This window comes from Nannobrachium achirus (genome assembly GCF_963921795.1).
Source record: "Nannobrachium achirus genome assembly, chromosome: 6".
Classification (NCBI taxonomy): Eukaryota; Metazoa; Chordata; class Actinopteri; order Myctophiformes; family Myctophidae; genus Nannobrachium; species Nannobrachium achirus.
This window is the reverse complement of record NC_137815.1, coordinates 14,265,951-14,286,776: the sequence shown is the minus strand read 5'-3', so window position 1 is coordinate 14,286,776 and position 20,826 is coordinate 14,265,951. Positions and strand designations below refer to the sequence as shown.

Below are 20,826 nucleotides of genomic sequence, written 5' to 3'. Positions count from 1 at the left end.
TTTTTATGATACTTGACAGATACAAAGAGGATAACCCAAGCTTTCCGTACAGCTGAACATCATTTAATACAATCAGATAGGACTTTTCTGTTTGGATGAATGAACAAGGGTTGGTATTGCAACTCTAGTTGCCAGACAGCATTATAGCATTTAAGTGTCTCGCGGCTAGACCCTTATGGGTCTGTACAACTCAGAGAGTTTGTACGATTGGGACCACATATTTTTGGTGGCATTAATTCTTACACTCAGAGTTAAAGGAACGCAGGAAGATTTGACCGTGCACCACGTAGAATTAAATAATATACAGTAGGTACAGTATATAGGTGTAGTACCACATGCCACCACCGCGCAGCTCCGATAGGGCTGATGTAGCTCCAAATCACTGTGGTGAAAAGAATCAGTGCATTGGTTGTACGATTGACACCTGACACCAGTGACCCCCCCCCCTTTTTATTGGTAAATTAATACCCTACTTCAGTGGTTCTCAACCTGTGGGTCGGGACTCTCAGGGGGGACCCCAAATTATTTTGGGGGGGTCCCCAGATGATTATGTGCAACATTGTTTTCTCACTCAACAGTAAACAATCCAACATAAAGTTTTAAGTGTATAGACGCAGGGGTCTTCAACAGGGGGTCCGCAGGGGTCTTCAACAGGGGGTCCGCGACCCCTAGGGGGTCCGCGGAGGTACTGCAGGGGGTCCGCGAAATTATTGCTTAAAAAAAAAAAAAAAAAAAAAAAAGATTTCAAAAAATGTTTTTTTTTTTTTTTTTTTTCATTTTTCACATTTATGTTAAAAAATAAATCATGATTCTATCCATTTTGAATAGCTTGAATACATGATTACTATGCAATTGTCAAATTGTTGATATTATTGACATTGGTTCTCAGTTAATAAGTAGTATGTTTAGAAATGGTAGTGGTACGGCCCACCCTGCTCGCTGTAACTTGTACATGTTTAAAATAAAAAATATGTCGTAGCTCCGACCCCCCACCCTACGAGGTGGTAGGGGGTCCCTGCTCCATCTCCCCATCAGTTTGGGGGTCCCCGGCCTGAAAACGTTGAAGACCCCTGGTATAGAGGGTATATACCTGTTTCGAAAGTGACAATTTAAGGACTTTTAAATACCTCTAAAATGACAAATGAAACATTGGCCAAATAGTCAAATATTAGAGCCAGAAATTGTGAAAATAGAATTTGGATGCTGTAAAGTCACAGTTTTTGGACATACAGTATATGTGTCCACCTGACAGAGACAAAATCTACACTAAATAATTATGATCCTTCTTTTTAAAGGACTTGATTTGACTCGGCGGGCTCCATTTACAGCAGTGGTTCTCCGAGTGGGGTATGGGGACCCCCAGGGGGTCCTGACCTTGAGGGGGTTCCAGGGGGTCCCCAGTGAAATAAGTTAGTATAGCGTCAAAATCGGGGCAGGTTTGTTTTCATGGCACCGGACGGCTGTTGCAGCTGTCCGGGCACCGGGGCTCAAGGTAGCGCTGACAGCGTGTCGCGGGTTCGAGTCCCGATCCCGACGACCTTTGCTGCGTGCCACTCCCCATTTCCTGTCAAATTACTGTCCTATAAAATGCGTAAAAAGCAAAAACAAACCGAATCTTGTATGGGTATTGGGGTTCCCTGGCATGAGATATTTTCAGATTGGGGTCCAGAACCAAATACATTGAAAAGATTTGATTTACAGCATCTTATCAGTGCAGTCAGAAGAACATCTATTATCTGCACCACATTAAAAAGAAAACTGGCTCATATGGTACAACATAATGCTAAAAAGGGGGTGGGGGGGATGGGCATAAAAGATTTTTCCCCCTACACCAAAACTCTTTGCCGGAAAAAAGCCGATCTAACAAGCTCACAACGCATCGCTACGTTGTGAGCTTGTAGATCTTCTATTTTTTTGCAGAAAGTTCACCTCTGAATAGGGCCGCTGTGGTTCAAGCGGTCGAATATAGATCATGCTTTAAATAAAACGCAGATCCTCATCCTTTTTGCTCAAGTGTCTCTGTTGATCTCCAAGGGCGTTCATACACTTCCCAGTTGGACCAACTATGAGTGTTGTTGTTTTAGATGCCAAGTCTTCTGTGTCATCCTTTCTTTTTAAACGACAACGACTTTGTTTTTTTTACAACAAGGGTTCATATTTTAGATAGTCATTAGAGAAAAGAAAAGATGAGTGGTGTTAAAATGTTTTCATTTACTTCTTTCTATCGTCTATCGGGGGCATGCACGCAAGTGGCTATAAGCCCATTCCCGAGATGCACCGCAATCTTTCATGGGCAGATGTGACTTATGGGGGCTGGTGTAAATAGTAACAAAGAAATTGCCGGCTTATTGTGTCTAAAAAGACATGTTTAGCCACTTGTACGCATGCCCCCACCCACTGAAATCAAAATACTAAAATTGCTAAAACAATAGAAAGCAGTAAATGAAAACATTTTAACACTCATATTTTCTTTTCTCTAATTACAATCTGAAATATGAACCATTGTTGTAAAAAAAAAAAAGTTGTCCTTTAACCACTCAAACGCCATATGGTTGAGCGGAGTACCCCAGGGCTCTATACAAGTGTCTTATCTGTTTTCCGTTATTGTGGGAAACCTTCGCTGAAAATAGACGATCGGCGATCGACTATTTACTACGAAAGCTTTCCTCACAATACGGATGCTGGTGTTTAGGTGGTCAAAAAGGGGGATGGCGGGAGTCACTATCAGGAGGTGAGCCTTTTCCGTGTTCTTTCCACCTTACAGTTGAACCTACACCAGAGGGTGGAGGAGGAGGCCATTGTTTGGGAACGCTGCGGCGGTGCGACCATGGTGCCATGGCGTCCATTTTGGCTCTTCACTTCTCCAGCGAGCGTTCCAGTTTGGGGTTGATGAAGGAGAAGCCGGCGAACGCCGCCTGGTCCATGGAGTCGATGAGGTTCTTGTCGGCGTGAGAGAGACGCGGCTTCTCGCTCAGGAACTCCCGGTCGAAGTTGCTGCAGTCGTTGGGCGCTTTCTGCAATGCAGTGATTCAATTCAGTGGTTCAATTCAATGGTTCAATTCAATGGTTCAATTCAATGGTTCAATTCAATGGTTCAATTCAGTGATTCAGTTCAGTGGATTCAATTGACAGAGTGGAGACTTATAATGAGTAACTTCCAAATGAGTAATTAATTATACGCTAATACACTAAGTTAATTTGACATCACAATCCTCTAAGCCAGTTTCTCAAACGTTTTCGTGCCAAGGTTGCCCCAAATGAATATGTATTTGACCGCAAAAAATATAAAAAATCTTCTGATTTTTTAAAACTTCTTTGATATTTTCCAAACGTCTTCGATAATTTCAAAAATGTTCAAAAATAGCAGGTGTACAATATCTGCTATTTTTGAATAACCAACGTATAAATGGATAAAGTGGTTCAAAGGATTGTGATGCTGTATCAACCCCCCCCCCCCCCCCCCCCCAACACACACACACACACACACACACACACACACACACACACACACACACACACACACACACACACACACACACACACACACACACACACACACACACACACACACACACACACACACACACACACACACACACACACACACACACACACACACACACACACACACACACACACACACACACACACACACACACTTTGAGAAGCACTGATCTAATAAGCACATACCACTTTGGGCCTAAAGGGGGGGTCCACCTCCCTTCTCTCCAGGGCAGGCCAGTTGATGCTCTTGAAGAAGGAGTGAGCACGGATGTTCCCCACCACGCCTAGCCTGCGACTGGGGTCTCGCTCAAACAGCTGAAACATAGAATATTATTATTATTAACCTGCAACAGGGGTCTCTCTCAAACAGCTGTAGCCAGGACAGAGGACAGAAACATAGAATATTATGGAAGTTCAATGAGATTTCCATTACAAGAGAGTTGTCTCGCGAGTCAGACTGTTCTGAAAACGATCAGAGGATAAAGCGGATGTGTCACCTCCTCCTCGTTTCCGTTTCGTCTTTAATGTCGCGCAAATTTGTCTTAATATAAACTTGCTGCTTAGGAGAAATGGAAATTCTAAAAGATATTTTAAGATATTATTTTGTTAACGGAAATGGCAAACAGATCACAGCTTCCATTCTGGGCTTGCGGGAGCTGTAGTTCAAGACTCTATACCTTGCATTTGGAGGTTGTGGAATAGTTTCCACAATAGTTGGAATAGTTTTACTACCCAAGACTAATAAGAGAGTAACACAAGAGAGAAATATGGATGTGCCTCAAACATGATATCATCATCACAATATAAAGTATTTGGTCAAAGTCATGGTGATATCTGAATTTGTCCATACATCACCTGGCCCTACTTGCTTAAATTTCCAAGTGGATTTTTTTGTGAATTTTAATTTTGAATTTTATAATTTGAAAGCTGTGAACGGCATGCAGACACGTGGCGCATGATGCGTGCATGGCCGTGCATGATCCGTACACTATCGTGCATGTTAAAAACAAAATTGTGGCAGTTCAGCCATGAAGTGGACATTTTTGAAGTGCAGCAAATGAGTTAAGTGTGAGAGAGAAGATGTGTGGTGGTCCCGTACCTTCTCCATCAGGTCCTTGGACTCCTTGGCGATCCAGCGGGGGTAGTGAGGCACGTCCATCCTGATGGACTCAAACAGCTCGTCCTCGTCATCGCCCTGGAACGGCGACTGGCCAATCAGCATCTCGTACACCAGCACGCCGAAGGACCACCAGTCCACCGAGAAGGTGTACTTCTGGCCCAGCAGGATCTGAGGAGGAGCGTTCGTTTGGATTTAGTTTTGGTCACAGTCTTTTGAGTAAAATTCCATTTAGTGAATATTTCAAATCTAGAGTTGATTTGGTTGGCTAACGGGCGGACTACACCAAAAAATGTGCGCATACGCGCGTACTGTCCGTGAAGACGCTCGCGTATGCGTAAACGCTCCAGGCTACACCAAGGAGGGAGTATACAGTATGTGAGGAAGACCAGATAGTCTGTGTACAAAACGCATATGAGTGCTTAAAAAATAGAACCGATCCTATTTTTAGGGAATGTGTATCCGTGGTACGCGCTATCCGTACGCCTGGTGTAGCCGGCTGAATTGATTTACATTGGATCTATCCAAAACGTGCATATGCGTGCACGCCCCGTATATGCACGCATACGCACTGACGCGCGCGAAACGGCTTGGTGTAGCCCGGCCGCAAAGATTATTTTTGGCGGGCCTTGATGGCATAATGCAACTGCCTAAAAACACATTTTAAGAATACAATGCCTGGTTTAAAACCCACTAAAAACCCACATAGCTACCAAAGTCTAATACCTAAACAATACAATATCTAAAGCCTACCGGTAATTTGAAATATCTAAGATTTAAAAAGTATTGATGGGCATAGGCACCGGAGGGGGGTCAGATGAATGTCCCCCCCACTATTGGGGACACTATTGCGCATGATAGGTCGATTTATTTATTTATTTTTCCCTACCGGCACTGGTCTAGCCCCCCACCATTTCCCATTGTGTTGCGTGATCGTTGTTGTGTACTGGCTGCATGCTTGCCTCTCGCCGCAAGGACCCTTCTGTTACTGGCTACGTGCAGACAACCCAATCAACCAGACAAGCTAATACACAACAAATGGTTGATCTGTGTATGCTGGCTGTAGGCGTGAAATCAGTCACCAGAACCAATGACAAGTGTCTTCGATGAATCTATCATGGTTAAAATGGAGTTTGAAGTTATAATGTGTTTGTATAGGAATGGGTCGTGTCAGATAGAATGAATAACACATATCTAAATACTGAATCAAGCTACTAACAAACTGCCTGGGGCGCTCACAAAAACCAGAGTAGACGTTAAAATGACCCCAAACATGTTTGAAAAGTGAAATATCCCTTTAATTCTAACCTCTGGCGCGATGTAATCCGGAGTGCCACAGAAGGTGGTGGCCTTGTTCTCTCCGAACACGTTCTCTTTGCACATGCCAAAGTCTGCTATCTTGATGTGTCCGTCCTTGTCCAGCATCACGTTGTCCAGCTTCAGATCCCTGAGGTGAAGACAACAGAACACACACAGGTCAACCACTGTTTGATTCTAACAGCGTTCATGTTGTCCACTGAAACTATGACGAAAAATGATCGTCGACTGCCTTTTGTCACTGATGAAAACTCTAATGAGCGAAGTATAAATCAGGCCTTATTTACAACGCCGTCAGGGCCAGCCAAAAGAGAAATGTGTCGACTATCAACTGTAGATTTAGCTAACTAAAATCTCATGATATTTAGTCAACTCAGATGATATGATAATATGACTAAAGCTAAATGGAAATTTATTCTAAAGACTATGACTGTTAGCCAAGTCCCGCCCTCCATTCCAGTCCAGTGTAGGCTTGCAACTGTCAATTACTGTCTTAATGATTCTTCTATCAATTAGATATTCTATCAATCATTTGTGTTTATCCTGGATCATAAAAAAGAGAAAGACGAATCAACATGAATAAAAGAAAAAAATAGACTTTTTTTTTAATTATTATTAAATCAATTAGTGTGATTACAGTTAAATGTCCCCAGAGGACTCTAGAAGTGCTTGGCCCAGCAGAGAGAGGAGCTTGTGTGTATCTAGCCTAGCTGAGCTAGACATCCCCAGCCATGTTAAAACAAGGAGTTAGTTAGCTGCATTAGTATATATATATAGACTGGCCCCAGTGTGTATCCTACCTGTAGATGATGCCTTTAGAGTGCAGGAACTGCAGTCCCACCACGATCTCAGAAGCATAGAACCTGAGAGAGGAGATATTAATGCACAACAACAATTAGTCACTGGGAGATTGCAATCATGCTCGCATTTGCAACGCATTAAGATCTAGTTGACGGACACTCTGCTGATGTGTTGTTAGTGGGTAGTAGTGAGTGAGTGGTGAGAAACACCCACTTAAAACCAAAACGGTGCTTGGTCCAAGGCCTTTTTAATACCTCTAAAATAGAAAAGCTAAATATAAAAATAAGACTTATACTGTGTCAAAAGTAATCAACAAACTAATGAATTAATAATAATGAATTGCATTTTTATAGCGCTTTTCCAAGTGCTCAAAGCGCTTTACAATGGTTCATTCATTCATACATTACACTACTACAACAAACTACAACAAACTATAAAAAAATGGTCCCCAGTTCAGATTATTTTGGGGTCGAAATGTGATTATTTTGGAGGTCGCATCAGTAAAGTTTGAGAACCGCTGCTATATACTGCAGCACCTAAACCACAACAGAAGAACCACTATGTGTGTGTGTGTGTGTGTGTGTGTGTGTGTGTGTGTGTGTGTGTGTGTGTGTGTGTGTGTGTGTGTGTGTGTGTGTGTGTGTGTGTGTGTGTGTGTGCGCGCGTGCATGTTATGCTTTGTTCACACCTGGATAGTTCGAGCGGCGCGATTACATACAAAGTGATCGCAAAGACGGGATGACACCTGACCGGGCTCAGCGCAAATTACTTGACCGGGGCGACGCAAACGACGCGAACGCTCGCCTCGGTATCTTCGCCCCAGTTGGAAAAATCCAAGTGAAGTGACCTTCGCTTCCCCTGACTCCACCCATCGCGTCCTGACAGCCAATCAGCGTTGATGTTGTCCAGAGACACGGAAATGTTTTGGGTGTTTGGTTTTGGGGACTCCCTTTTTTTCAAGTGTTTCGCCTTGATTCTGACGTGACATCTTTTTTTTCCAGCGCTGACCAGCAAGACTAAAGTGAAGCGATAGAAGCGACTAGAACAGAAGACATGGCTTCAGGTTTGAAGGCGTTATCAGCCCAGTGTACTCACGTTGCTCTGTTGAGATCGAAGCGGCCTTTGTCCTGGATGTGAAACATCAGGTCTCCTCCATTCAGGTACTCCATCACAAAGAACAGGTGCTCCTGAACACACAGAGGGAACATGATTTAACTCTGGGGTCTTCAACGTTTTCAGGCCAGGGACCCCTTAGTTGAGAGAGAGATGAAGCAGGGACCCCCGCAACCTTTTCATAGATTCCATATAGTTAAATTGTTTGACAGCACAATCATCAGTGTATTTTGGATTCATTTCAATTTGTGTTTTCAGATATTTAACCACTTGAACTGTCAATACTTAACTTGACATTTCACTCTGTACTTAGTCTACTCTTTTCCCCCTCTACACTAAAGCTCTTTGCCGAAAATAGCCGATCTACAAGCTCACAACACCTCGCAGCGCGAGGCGTTGTGAGCTTGTAGATCTGCTATTTTGGGCTAAAGTTCTCAGGATATGGATGCTAGTATTCAAGTGGTTAATATAAAAAAATAGAAAAACGTTTCTATCACACAAAGATTTGGAGGATGTAGTAACTCTGAGGACCCCCTAGGGGTCCCAGACCCCCTGTTGAAGACCCAAGAGTTAAGTGAACACAGAGAAGGATCATGATTTAAATGCGAGACACAAACTGAGTGCACTGAGTATGAGAGAGGAGCAGGAGAGGGAAGGGAAGGGGGGGGGGTTAAAGCCTGACGTTTGGCCAAGAGGAGGTGATCATCTTACTGCCAGCTGACACCACTCCCTGGTGGTCTAGTGGTTAGGATTCGGCGCTCTCACCGCCGCGGCCCGGGTTCGTTTCCCGGTCAGGGAACACACTTTTTAATCACTTGAACAATTTAGACAGGTTTTAAAAATTGTTGCCTATATTGAGATGCCCAAAAGAGAGGGGCACCAACGTTAGCCTAGCATGACCAGACTAATATCACTGCAAGGAAATTCTGTGTGGGACCTGCATTTCCAAGGAGCAGATTAAAGCCTCAGTGGATAGCTTTAAGCACGTACCGACGTACCGATGGCTTAAAAACGTACCGACAACTCAGAAATGCATTTCAAGTGTTATAACTCTTCCTCAGGCAGCAGTCTGTATGTTTTAAGCCAAGGTTGTTCTCTTGCCTGAACAAACCGTTGAAAAATAGCTTTTTGAAGGCATTAAAACTGTATATTCTTTCATCTTTTTGCCTTGGATTTTTGCCTCCTTGAGACTTTACACTTTTTTGTGGCGCTTCCTTAAAAATACCTCGTAGAAACTAGGTTCTTGGCACACCGATAAAAATACCTGATAGAAACTAGGTTCCTGGCACACCTATAAAGGGGGAGACTGGTGCATCATGGGAAAGGGACTGGCACTCTCAATGCCTTAATTGTCATTGCAGGAGCAATGAAATTCATCAAATACATATATGTAATTCACACACATGCACGTGCGCGCACACACACACACACACACACACACACACACACACACACACACACACACACACACACACACACACACACACACACACACACACACATATAAAGTGTACCTCAGGTGAATGTGGTGCCATTTTAGTCAAAATCAAGACACTTCAAACTATAGAGCTAAGAAAGCAAATAATGCCTCTAAAGGAAGATATATACACATACACAAACTTTGAAGACCCCTGCTCTAGCTGTTCGAAGGCATTTGAAGAAAGACATTTACCTTGGTCTGGAAGGTGGAGTAGAGAAAGACATTTACCTTGGTCTGGAAGGTGGAGTAGAGAAAGACATTTACCTTGGTCTGGAAGGTGGAGTAGAGAAAGACATTTACCTTGGTCTGGAAGGTGGAGTAGAGAAAGACATTTACCTTAGTCTGGAAGGTGGAGTAGAGGTGCGTGAGGAAGGGGTTGTCCCAGGCCAGGGCCAGGACCCTCTTCTCCACCATGGTGCATTCTATGTCGTCGTCCATCAGAACCACGTCCTTCTTCAGGGCCTTCACGGCGTAGTACTCCCCCCGGCCTTTCAGCTCCGCCAGCAGCACCTACAGATGGATGGAGGGGGTCAACTCAACAGATTGTTGCAGTCTAGTCTAGGAGAACAGTGATTCTCAACCTTTCCAGGCCGCGACGCCCAAAATAATCATATTTTAACTGGGGACCCCCCACCCTGACAAGCATACTACTGCACCCTACTGCATAGTACTGTGTTCTATCCGTCTATCATTCAATGTTATATGAGATACTTAAATGGTTTCCTATGGAAATAAGCTTAGTCTTTTCTAGGATCTCCTTTTAGTAGACCTTGTACCAGTGAACTGTACCGTCATGAAACTGTACTTTTTCCTATGCAAACTTCTTCTAATAAAGTCTTCAATCAATCAATCAATCAAAAAACTAAGAGTTGAGACATTACATTTTGTACAAAACGGTTCTATTGTGGAAATAGCCGATCTACATGCTCACAACGCCTCGCGTTGTGAGGCGTTGTGAGCATGTAGATCAGCTATTTTCACAATTTCTGCCTCTCATATTTGACAATTTGGCCAATGTTTAATTTGTCATTTTGGAGGTATTTAAAAAGTCCTTAAATTGTCACTTTAGAAATGTGCAGATAGATGCCCTCTATACACTTAAACGTTATGCTGTGGTCCCGACCCACAGGTTGAGAACCACTGGTCTAGTTGAAAACTGTGTTCCATTTTGTTGCCGTCGGGCAGACACCTTTTATCTCCATATTTTCTCCCCGTAAAACTACTTGATCAAAAGCAGATCCACTATCGATCTGCTACTTTAGCAGTTTTCATTTGATTTTATTTGAATCCTGAATTTTCCTTTTTATTTTTTTCCTTTTTTTAGAATCCTTTTTTCTTTACTGATTATATTGGTTTTTTTTTGTATTGATATTCATATGCATTTGTTATATTGTTGTTGATGTTCTGACATGTTATCTTGTTTATTATAGTGATGTATTATCTGCTTATTGTAAGTCGCTTTGGATTAAAAGCGTCTGCTAAATGCCTAAACTGTAAACTGTAACAGTTTTGGAGATATGAGGTTTTTACCCGACGGAGACGATTTGTAAAAAAGGAACAGAGACGAGCACATTTCTGTAACCACTTGGAGACGTATACATACAATATTTCATTGCAGAGAAAAAGCAGAAGCATGATTCCACCCCACCCCACCCCACCCCACCCACCCTAGAACCTCCAGGCCTGAGTAAACCTGTCAGGCTGTCACAAATCAACATCTACAAATGAAATATGTTGCTTTCAAAATGAGTTTTGGCACATTTTTCGTTGGACCTGAATGATAACCATCTCCCTACCCCTACGTTCTGGCTGAAGTTATCAACATGTAAAGTATGCCAGCTGGCAAGCATTGGGTGTGCACAGAATAAAGTGTCCATGAAATTATTAGTAGGACCATGGTGAATATGTGTGTGGTATTAGTAGGGATGTGAGATCATATTTAATAGTTGTATGGTATTAGTAGGGTGTGAAATAATATTGAATGGATGTAAAGTATTAGGCCTGATATTAGGCTATTTAAGCTTTGTACGGCTACGGCAGATGACAACGTCAACCGGAAATGATCAGCGCTCGATAGATCAACCTGCCGCCATCGCAGCCATATGTACTACGCCAGAAGCTCCCTTTCCACATTGCGCCTAAAACGTCTGCTCCATAGTCGCGTCGCCATGGGAACCAAAGTGTTCAGTAAAAGGGGTGGGACCCCGTCGCCGACGGCTGTTTGCTTAACGATTTGGACTGCAATAGCAGCCGTAGTCCCGCATCACGCCGCGGTAGTAGAAACGGTTTCCTTAAATTCCCTAGTGTTGCTGTCGGGCAGAAACCTTTTATCTCCATGTTTTAACCGTTTCAGTTTTTGCTTGTAGATCTGCTATTTTCTCTTTTTTAAAAGATTCTTTGTTGCTTTTATGCCTTTATTGATAGGACAGTATAGGCGGACAGGAAATGGGGAGAGAGGTTTTTGTTAGATAGTATTTGTTTAGGTTTTATATAAAGTTTTTTATTTAATAGGTGCTTGGTCTACCTACGTTCTTTTTCTTAGATTACTATTTCTATGTATTTGAGATATTGATGTTGATGTATTGATTGCTTATTGTAAGTCGCTCTGGATTAAGAGCATCTGCTAAATGCCTAAACTGTAAATTGTTTTAATTCTGGACTTTACAGAGTATTTCTATACGCTTTTACTTAATTTAAAGAAATTTAGTACTTTTTCCACCACTGCTGTTACTCTGCCCAAATCTTCCAAATAAATTGTCAACACTTGTCCACCCTGACTAGGATATTAACATTTTCCATGATATGCGCGACAGCCACAGTGATATGTTATTGGATGAAGAGCGTGGTGGTAGTTGATATGTTATTGGATGAGGAGCATTTGGTAGTTGATATGTTATTGGATGAGGAGCGTGGTAGTGGTTGATATGTTATTGGATGAGGAGCGTGGTAGTGGTTGATATGTTATTGGATGAGGAGCGTGGTAGTGGTTGATATGTTATTGGATGAGGAGCGTGGTAGTGGTTGATATGTTATTGGATGAGGAGCATTTGGTAGTTGATATGTTATTGGATGAGGAGCGTGGTAGTGGTTGATATGTTATTGGATGAGGAGCGTGGTAGTGGTTGATATGTTATTGGATGAGGAGCGTGGTAGTGGTTGATATGTTATTGGATGAGGAGCGTGGTAGTGGTTGATATGTTATTGGATGAGGAGCATTTGGTAGTTGATATGTTATTGGATGAGGAGCGTGGTAGTGGTTGCGGTTGCGGTTGCTTGCCTTGCCAAAGCTGCCTTTGCCCAGCACCTTGTGGAACACCAGGTGGTTGATGGTGAGACGGGTCTTCTGAGACAGAGCTGGACCTGAACCGTCAGCCGCCTTGTTGTTCCCTGCTAGAACGAACACACATACAGGTTTTAATTACTACTTGTGAAGACTTTGACATTTTAAGACAGCGATTTCATGAATGCTAATGTGTTTATTTATTTTTCCATATTTAACCACAAGCCTAAAGGCTGTTATCTGGCCCAGTGGGAATGGGCCTTTAGGGTCAATGCATACTCCACTTTTAGAGACTAATTTATCTCGGTTCGGGTCGGAGAGACTCGGCAGCACCGAACAGCCGAATTAATGGCGGTAACCCTCCCCCCCACGAACCTCTGAATGACGTCATATTATAGTTTGGACAGAGTCGAACCAAAATAATTTGTCTCTAAAAGTGGAGTGTGCATCGGCCCTTAAGCGGAACATTAGCCCACAATAGCAGATATGCAAGCTTTCAGCGCATTGCACTGCGTTGTGAGCTTGTAGATCAGCGATCTTTCAGTGCGCCGGGGCACAACTAAGTGTAAATCAGGCATAACGCCATCTCTAAGCCAGTGATGTGTTCTACCGTGGAACACATTATACATTGTATGACGTTAAGAAAAACTAAAATCACACCCAATGTGAAGTGAGCGGTGGTCGTGCTTGCATAACATCTTCAGACTAGGATTTAAGTCTAGGATGTACAGGCTATGCTACACACACATGTTTTGCTATGGCAAAACGCTGAGGAAAAAGGCTACAGACATACAACATATGACATCACTAGACAAACATGATGCTACGTACACACATTTTACTATGGCAAAACGCTGAGGAAAAAGGCTACAGACACACGCACAGCCACTTATAGAGCGGTTTGCACCGCTCAAAAAAAGGCTACAGACACACGCACAGCCACTTATAGGAGCGGTTTGCACCGCTCAAAAAAACGCATGCCCTCGAGAAACCTTCAATGGAGCGTATCTGATACGCAGGAGATGGGGCTGCTCAGGGCAGCTAGAAAGTGGACTTCAATAGACTTGTTTCGTGGTAATGTTGCGTGGCGTCTGATGTGAAGATATGTGTGGTTATTGTCTTTCTTGAGGTGACAATTCACACAGTGACTTAACAATAGACCTGACGTTGAATACTAATGAAGTGTGCCGGGCTCACTTTATCAGTATTCAAACTGCGCGTCATCGCACAGTATAAAATTCAAGGCATCATTCGTCTAGATTCAAGCTACTGCCGACTGTTGCATTGAAGCCCAAGACCACAGCAAAAAAAAGTAGTTTGTTCAAAGCAGTCTCTTTAAGAGCAGCTCCACATTAGAAACAGTAGAACATTTATACAAAGTATATATATCGTCGTTGTCGGGTGGAAACGTTGTATGTCCAAAACCGTTCGTTTTGTATCATCATTTTAAAAATGATTCAAACTAGTGAAAAATAGCAGATCTACAAGCACACAACGCCTCGCGGTGCGAGGTGTTGTGTGCTTGTAGATCTGCTATTTTCACTAGTTTTGTGCGACAATCTTGTATGATAAAGCAGGACTTTACTTTGCGGAAAAACTTGGAGATACAAGGTTTCTGCCCTGACAGTTTCTCATATTCTGCTATACATGTGGGCACATTGGGTCCCACATGTAACAACATGCAAAGACGCATGCAAATTCATACAACGATTTGCGAATGTCAACTGTAACGCCGGTGTATTTTCAGGGTTACTGCAATGACAGCTTCTCACCACTAGAGTCCGCTCCACTCTTGAAATCCTCGTAGATCCCTACATCTGTGGGCTCTGGCTCTGTCGTTGCATTGGAGTTGTCAGGTTTCTTCATGGATTTCTGGGGGGAGGTTAAGAGATTTATTACATTTCTGTGTCATTTATTCATATATATCGTAGAGAACAGACATATATCACATAATAATAATCTCCTCTAACAACTGCAGAACAAGAGTTCCAAATCTGTTCAGGCAGTGATGACCCCCCAAAAGAATCATATTTGATCTGGGGACCCCCCCACCCTGACAAGCACTTGGAGTTGTAGGAATTGAGGCATTATATTTAGTTTGACTCTGTTCCACAGATAAATATTGTGAAAACAGCCAACAATGCACGCCTTGCATAGATCAGATATTTTCAGAAATGCTTGCCTCTTTCTTAGGAAATACAATACAATTTGGCCAGTGTTTGAACATTATATACCAGTGTTTCTCAATCTTTTTTGGCTTGAGTACCCCCTTTCCCTGATTTCTGAATCTAAGTACCCCCTTTACCCGACAACATTTTGCTCATAAAATTCCAATTAAGCCAATAAATAGTGGTAGGCCTATATGATAACCCCCATTTCAAGAATATAAAATCACAAATAATTAATAGAGTGAAAGAGTTTCAAACTGTGCCTCCTGAGCACTGAGCAGATGTATTTTCAACACTGTGGCCAAAACATTTCAGTCCAGTTTTCATGTCAATAAAACCTTCAAGCACATAACAGGTGCCCGGTACTATGTAATTTGGGGTGGCAACTATCAGGCTCACACCAATTTCTCCATGTGTCATCACTAAACATAACAGTACGTTTTCCCCCCTCCTAATTCAATGTTTTTTTTTAAATTATTTAACTATGAATAATATCATCATGATTTTTACTGTCTTTTTGGGGGGGCATTTTCAAGTACCCCCTGCAGTACCTCCGCGTACCCCTAGGGGTACACGTACTCCCATTTGAGAAACTGTTATATACAGCACTGTACACTTTTGTTTACTGTTGAGTGAGAAAACAATCGGGGGACCCCCCCAAAATCATTTGGGGACCCCCCTCTGGCGGGGGTCCACTGTATCCACTCCTGACCCCCATTGCTGTAGAACAGTGGTTCCCAAACATTTTAGCTTGTGACCCAAAAGAGGGATTTACGTTTACCCGGGACACAACCTAGAGAAAACAGCAGATCTACAAGCTCACAGCACGTCGCTTCGCGCCACATTGTGAGCTTGTAGATCGGCTATTTCCACAACTACATTTGTTTTCTAATTTATGAATTTCTTAGATTTCTGTTTTATTTATTAATGAACTGTTCATTCATGAAACGCACTGTTTGGGAACCATTGCTGCAGAGTCAGTGTTTCTCAAATGGGGGTACGGGTACCCCTAGGTGTACTGCAGGGGGTACAGGAGATAATGGGAATATGTATTTATGGTTAATGACAAAACATTGACAGTCTTTGTGTTAACCTGCTCATCTGTACATTGTAAAACCAAATTACATCAATACCTTGACTAGTTAACTGTTATTGAATAGAAAGCAATGTTTATTTGCCATTATACAGTTTTATTTTAGACATATTGGCATTGGGACTGGACTTTTGATGAGCTTTTGATAAGCAAAATGCTGTATAGTCAGGGGAAGGTACTAAGGGGATACTGCAGCCAAAAAAGTTTGAGAACCACTGCTGTAGAGAATGATGCACCCCCGCCCCGCTGTGTTTCCCTTGGAACGTACCTGGCTGACTTGAGAGAGAGCCTCTGCCAGGAGCTTCTGGTTGATGCCGCACAGGTTGGCCACTTTCTTCTGACAGTCCTTATGGACGTTCATACCACAGTCTGAGGGCAGGAGGGGAAGACAAGGTCAGACAAGATAGGGGTAGGCGATATGGTGATAATTATCGTTGAGACGATACAATGTCTCCATGATATGCCTTTTCAGAGATATCGTATATATCGTGATACAATTGAGGGAGCCTTGTAAAAAATCCTGTTTAATCGTTAATACAGAGATTCATTGCATAATTCAATTTAAACCTGCATTTTGGTCTAAATCAGTAGTTCTCAAACTTTAAAATCTCAAGGTCTCCACTTAACTCTGACAGTATACAAATGAAACCAAATGGACCCGTAAGGGTCCATTTGGTTTCATTTGTACACTGTCAGAGTTACATACTTGTAAAGTTCAATTTAGACCTCCCAAAAGGAACCCAGAGAGTCAAGTAACTTGAAAAATAACCATAAAAACCAACGTGAAAAAGAATCGTGATAAAATCGTGTATCGTGATACAGCTTGGGATAATATTGTGATATTGTATTTTTCCATATCGCCCACCCCTAAGACAAGAGGAACAACAGTAATCGGTGGCGCCACCCAGATTTAGAACAAACATGGGAAGGTTCTAATACTACTGCACTGCCACCAAAATGCAGAATGCCCTGACTGACAGCGTCCATTAAAAAGATGTGTAAAACACTGGGTTCTTTCAAAATTGGCCTGGAAAAACATCTATCAGGAGACCAAAAGGGAGGTAAATGTAATTCCCCCCATCTCTTTTGTACATATAGTGTTTGTATTTGTTGATGACATAATTGTGTTAATTTTTGTATGTTGATTGAATACATAGGACCACAATGTCCCCAGGACGTTTTCGTTAAAATCATTTTGGCCCTAATGTCTTGCTGTACCACGTGTGTCCTTTACATTTCTGATTAATAAAGTATTGAATCAATATATCGAATAATAGGGGAAAAGAGGAATATACAGCCACCCTCTGTCTTATCTGTCTTAAAATATATGTACGGTAGTTATTTTATATGTGCTGTAATTTTATAAGCTTGTTTGTTTGCTTTTGTCTTTGTCAGATTTAATAAATATAGTTGGTGGATGGAGGGATAAGAGGGGAAGACCCACAGACTAGGGGAAAACGTATGGATCTGCTACTTTTGCGTTTGTATCCTGAAAAGTAGCGATTTTGGACATTCGGAGGTTTCCTAAATCTGCATGGCGCGGACCCACCTTCACATTTCAGGCCCTGCTTGTACAGACCCACCTTCACATTTCAGGCCCTGCTTGTACAGACCCACCTTCACATTTCAGGCCCTGCTTGTACAGACCCACCTTCACATTTCAGGCCCTGCTTGTACAGACCCACCTTCACATTTCAGGCCCTGCTTGTACAGACCCACCTTCACATTTCAGGCCCTGCTTGTACAGACCCACCTTCACATTTCAGGCCCTGCTTGTACAGACCCACCTTCACATTTCAGGCCCTGCTTCATCAGCCCCCACAGCAGACTGCCACAGTGATCACAGAAGGTTGGACTCTTGTAGTTGTAGTATTTGAAGCGGTGAGGCATGTCGATCTTAAAGCGCTCCTTCTGGAACTGTAACAACACACAACTCCAGTCAGGCTTTACAGTGTGCCAAACCAGAGCATCACATAGCTATTGGCTGACGGTTGGCAGTCAATAGCCTTCCTTGGGTACCATTACGAGGGCAAAAAAAGCGTAATTTTCGCTCTGATAGAAACCAAGGGTGACGTCATCACTTCCCACCATCCATATTTTCTACGGTGCGAACACTCACCACGGTGTCTCGACTGTTGGCCGCCGTCCCCGTGCACCTGCCGATGACTTTGTCGATACATTTCTTGTGAATCGCCGCATTGCATTCTGGGTGAAGAGAGAGATCGTCCAATGGTTGCGTTTAGTTCATTGAGATGGAAGGAGATGGATGGGTTTAGACTTGAGATGATTGAATCAAAACATCACATGTATGCACTATGCAGTATGCTATACTAATACAAATGTTGATGTCATGCACAGAAAGGCTGGAAAGTGCTGCCAAGAAAGAAAGACTCACGTCTGCACTTGTAGCCTTGCTTGTTGAGCCCCCTGTGTGACAGAGAGAGGACAGAATAAATTGGTGATACATGAAAAATAAAAAAACACTTAATGTGATTTATACACACATCCTATACAGTATATGTGTGTATATACCGTGTATATACACACACCAGAGACGTGCAGAGAATGTTAGGGGCCTTTTGGTGAAAATATCGAAAATAGACCTCACAACGCATCATGCTGCGATGCGTTGTGAGCTTGGAGGTTGGCTATTTTTGGTGCTTGATACCACACTGAACTAAGCATAATCAAGTGAATAGTGGAGATGTGACATATGGCATGGATTTCTACACAGAGAGGGCAATTCTTTCAACATAATATGCAGCATTCAGGTTCAGGAGAGTTTGGACAAGGCAATTCTCTTGAATGCTGCCTTCAGGTATGGCATGGAAAGAGGGAATTTGCATTTCTTTCACCAAAGAAAATGCATTCATGGTCTGGAGAGGGCACTTTTTACAGACATATGAAAGGGCTGGGGCTCAAGCCCCCTTTGATGTCTCTATGTGTGCGCATGCCTGACACACACACAGGTTTGTATTAGCCTGGAAACTAGACAAATCTGCCATCACAAAAAAATTATCTACACAGTGATAATAGTCTGGCCATGCCAGGCTACGTTTGTATTACTATACATTAACATTGCAGAGAACGATTTTATGAATGCCATTCTTATATATGTTTTACTGTCTGCCTAGAGCCGAAGAATAACCGAGCTACAATACAAGCTCGTTGTGAGCTTGTAGCTATTTTTCGTGCATGATACTGACACGCAACTAAGTATAAATCATGTTTTAGCCTCATTTCCAACCCATATTCTACTAATCTTGCGGAGGCATTTTCTCCTCACAAGTATAGCAATACACAGACACAGGCCTGTCACGATTATTACATAATTGTCTAATCGCAATTATTTTGTCATAATCGCCATAATTTTCCATGTTGAAAAATATTCATGTATTTTCAAACGTTTTCAAAAACAGTGGAAATAGCAGATCTACAAGCTCACAATGCATTGCGAGGCGACACGTTGTGAGCTTGTACATCGGCTAATTTCCACTATCAATGTTCTTTAAAGTATATAAAGTTGTCAAATACATCAGTCTCTTTCTTTGTATATTTAGGTTATGTGTCATATCTGCCATGTGCAACTTCAAAGCCTACAAGCCAAACAGAAATGTAATTGTCATGACACACAATTAAATCGTGAATCGCAATTATTTGAATGACAACAAATCGCCATGTAAAATGTCATAATCGTGACAGCCCTACACACACACACACACACACACACACACACACACACACACACACACACACACACACACACACACACACACACACACACACACACACACACACACACACAGGCCCAACACCACACCACACCACACCGCCCACTTGTGCCAGGTTTTCCACTACAAGGACCTGGGTAGAGTGGTGTGAAAGTGGTACTAAACGTGGTACTAAAAAGTATCCAATCTAGAGTAGGTCTGAGCTGGGCCAAACATGGCCAAACACTTAATAATGACTGATCACTCACTGACTTTTCATTTAGACCACCAGGATATAGTTGTAATAAATGATAATAGAGTCTATTGTGTTATAACCACTATTATAATCTATTATAGTGTATTATAATTATCATAGTAATACATTAATACTTTATAGTGTGTTATAATCACAGTTATAATCCATTATAGTGTATTATAATTTAGGATAGTTGTAATACAAATTTATATTGTATTATAATCAGAGTTAAAAGGGTCAATTTGTTTCTTACCGATAGGGGTACTTGGTAGCACTTTATAATGAAGTACCTCAATAAAGGCTAATTAACAGCTAATAAGGCACTTATTAACAATGAATTAACAGCTAATAAGGCACATTAAGTCCTAATAGTGCATTTATAAACCCTTTACTATGCACTTATTATGAGATCAATTAACACTAACAAATCCTTAATAAAATCTTTATTATAACAGTATAAACAATTAATTAAGCCTTTATTAACACTTTATTAGGCAATTTAAAGCCACCTATTCTAAAGTGGGAACACATCGGGTACACCCGCCACTCTGACATGTCGGTTGAGTCCTAATTGTGCATTTAGAAACCCTTTACTATGCACTTATTATGAGATCAATTAACACTAACAAATCCTTAATAAAATCTTTATTATAACAGTATAAACAACAACAAGTCATTAATTAAGCCTTTATTAACACTTTATTAGGCAATTTAAAGCCACCTATTCTAAAGTGGGAACACATCGGGTACACCCGCCACTCTGACATGTCTCCTTTCCGACATGTCAGAGTGGCGGGTGTACCCGATGTGTTCCCACTTTAGAATAGGTGGCTTTAAATTGCCTAATAAAGTGTTAATAAAGGCTTAATTAATTGTTTATACTGTTATAATAAAGATTTTATTAAGGATTTATTAGTGTTAATTGATCTCATAATAAGTGCATAGTAAAGGGTTTATAAATGCACTATTAGGACTTAATGTGCCTTA

General features: G+C 41.9%; 1 protein-coding gene across 1 annotated transcript in view; it reads right to left on the bottom strand.

Moving 5' to 3' along the window:
* Positions 1-724: 724 nt before the first annotated feature.
* Positions 725-20,826, bottom strand: part of LOC308287524 (protein kinase C delta type-like) — a 60,857-nt gene continuing 40,755 nt past the window's right edge. The window contains exons 5-17 of the mRNA XM_080728730.1: positions 18,269-18,300; positions 17,993-18,078; positions 17,661-17,790; positions 16,142-16,242; positions 14,385-14,484; positions 12,610-12,722; positions 9,669-9,842; positions 7,835-7,926; positions 6,739-6,801; positions 5,930-6,068; positions 4,604-4,792; positions 3,691-3,819; positions 725-3,014 (exon numbers count right to left, since the gene is read on the bottom strand). Of these exons, the coding sequence (XP_080584856.1) occupies positions 2,856-3,014; positions 3,691-3,819; positions 4,604-4,792; positions 5,930-6,068; positions 6,739-6,801; positions 7,835-7,926; positions 9,669-9,842; positions 12,610-12,722; positions 14,385-14,484; positions 16,142-16,242; positions 17,661-17,790; positions 17,993-18,078; positions 18,269-18,300 (1,507 nt within the window). The 3' untranslated portion in view covers positions 725-2,855. The remainder of the gene's footprint in view (positions 3,015-3,690; positions 3,820-4,603; positions 4,793-5,929; positions 6,069-6,738; positions 6,802-7,834; positions 7,927-9,668; positions 9,843-12,609; positions 12,723-14,384; positions 14,485-16,141; positions 16,243-17,660; positions 17,791-17,992; positions 18,079-18,268; positions 18,301-20,826) is intronic.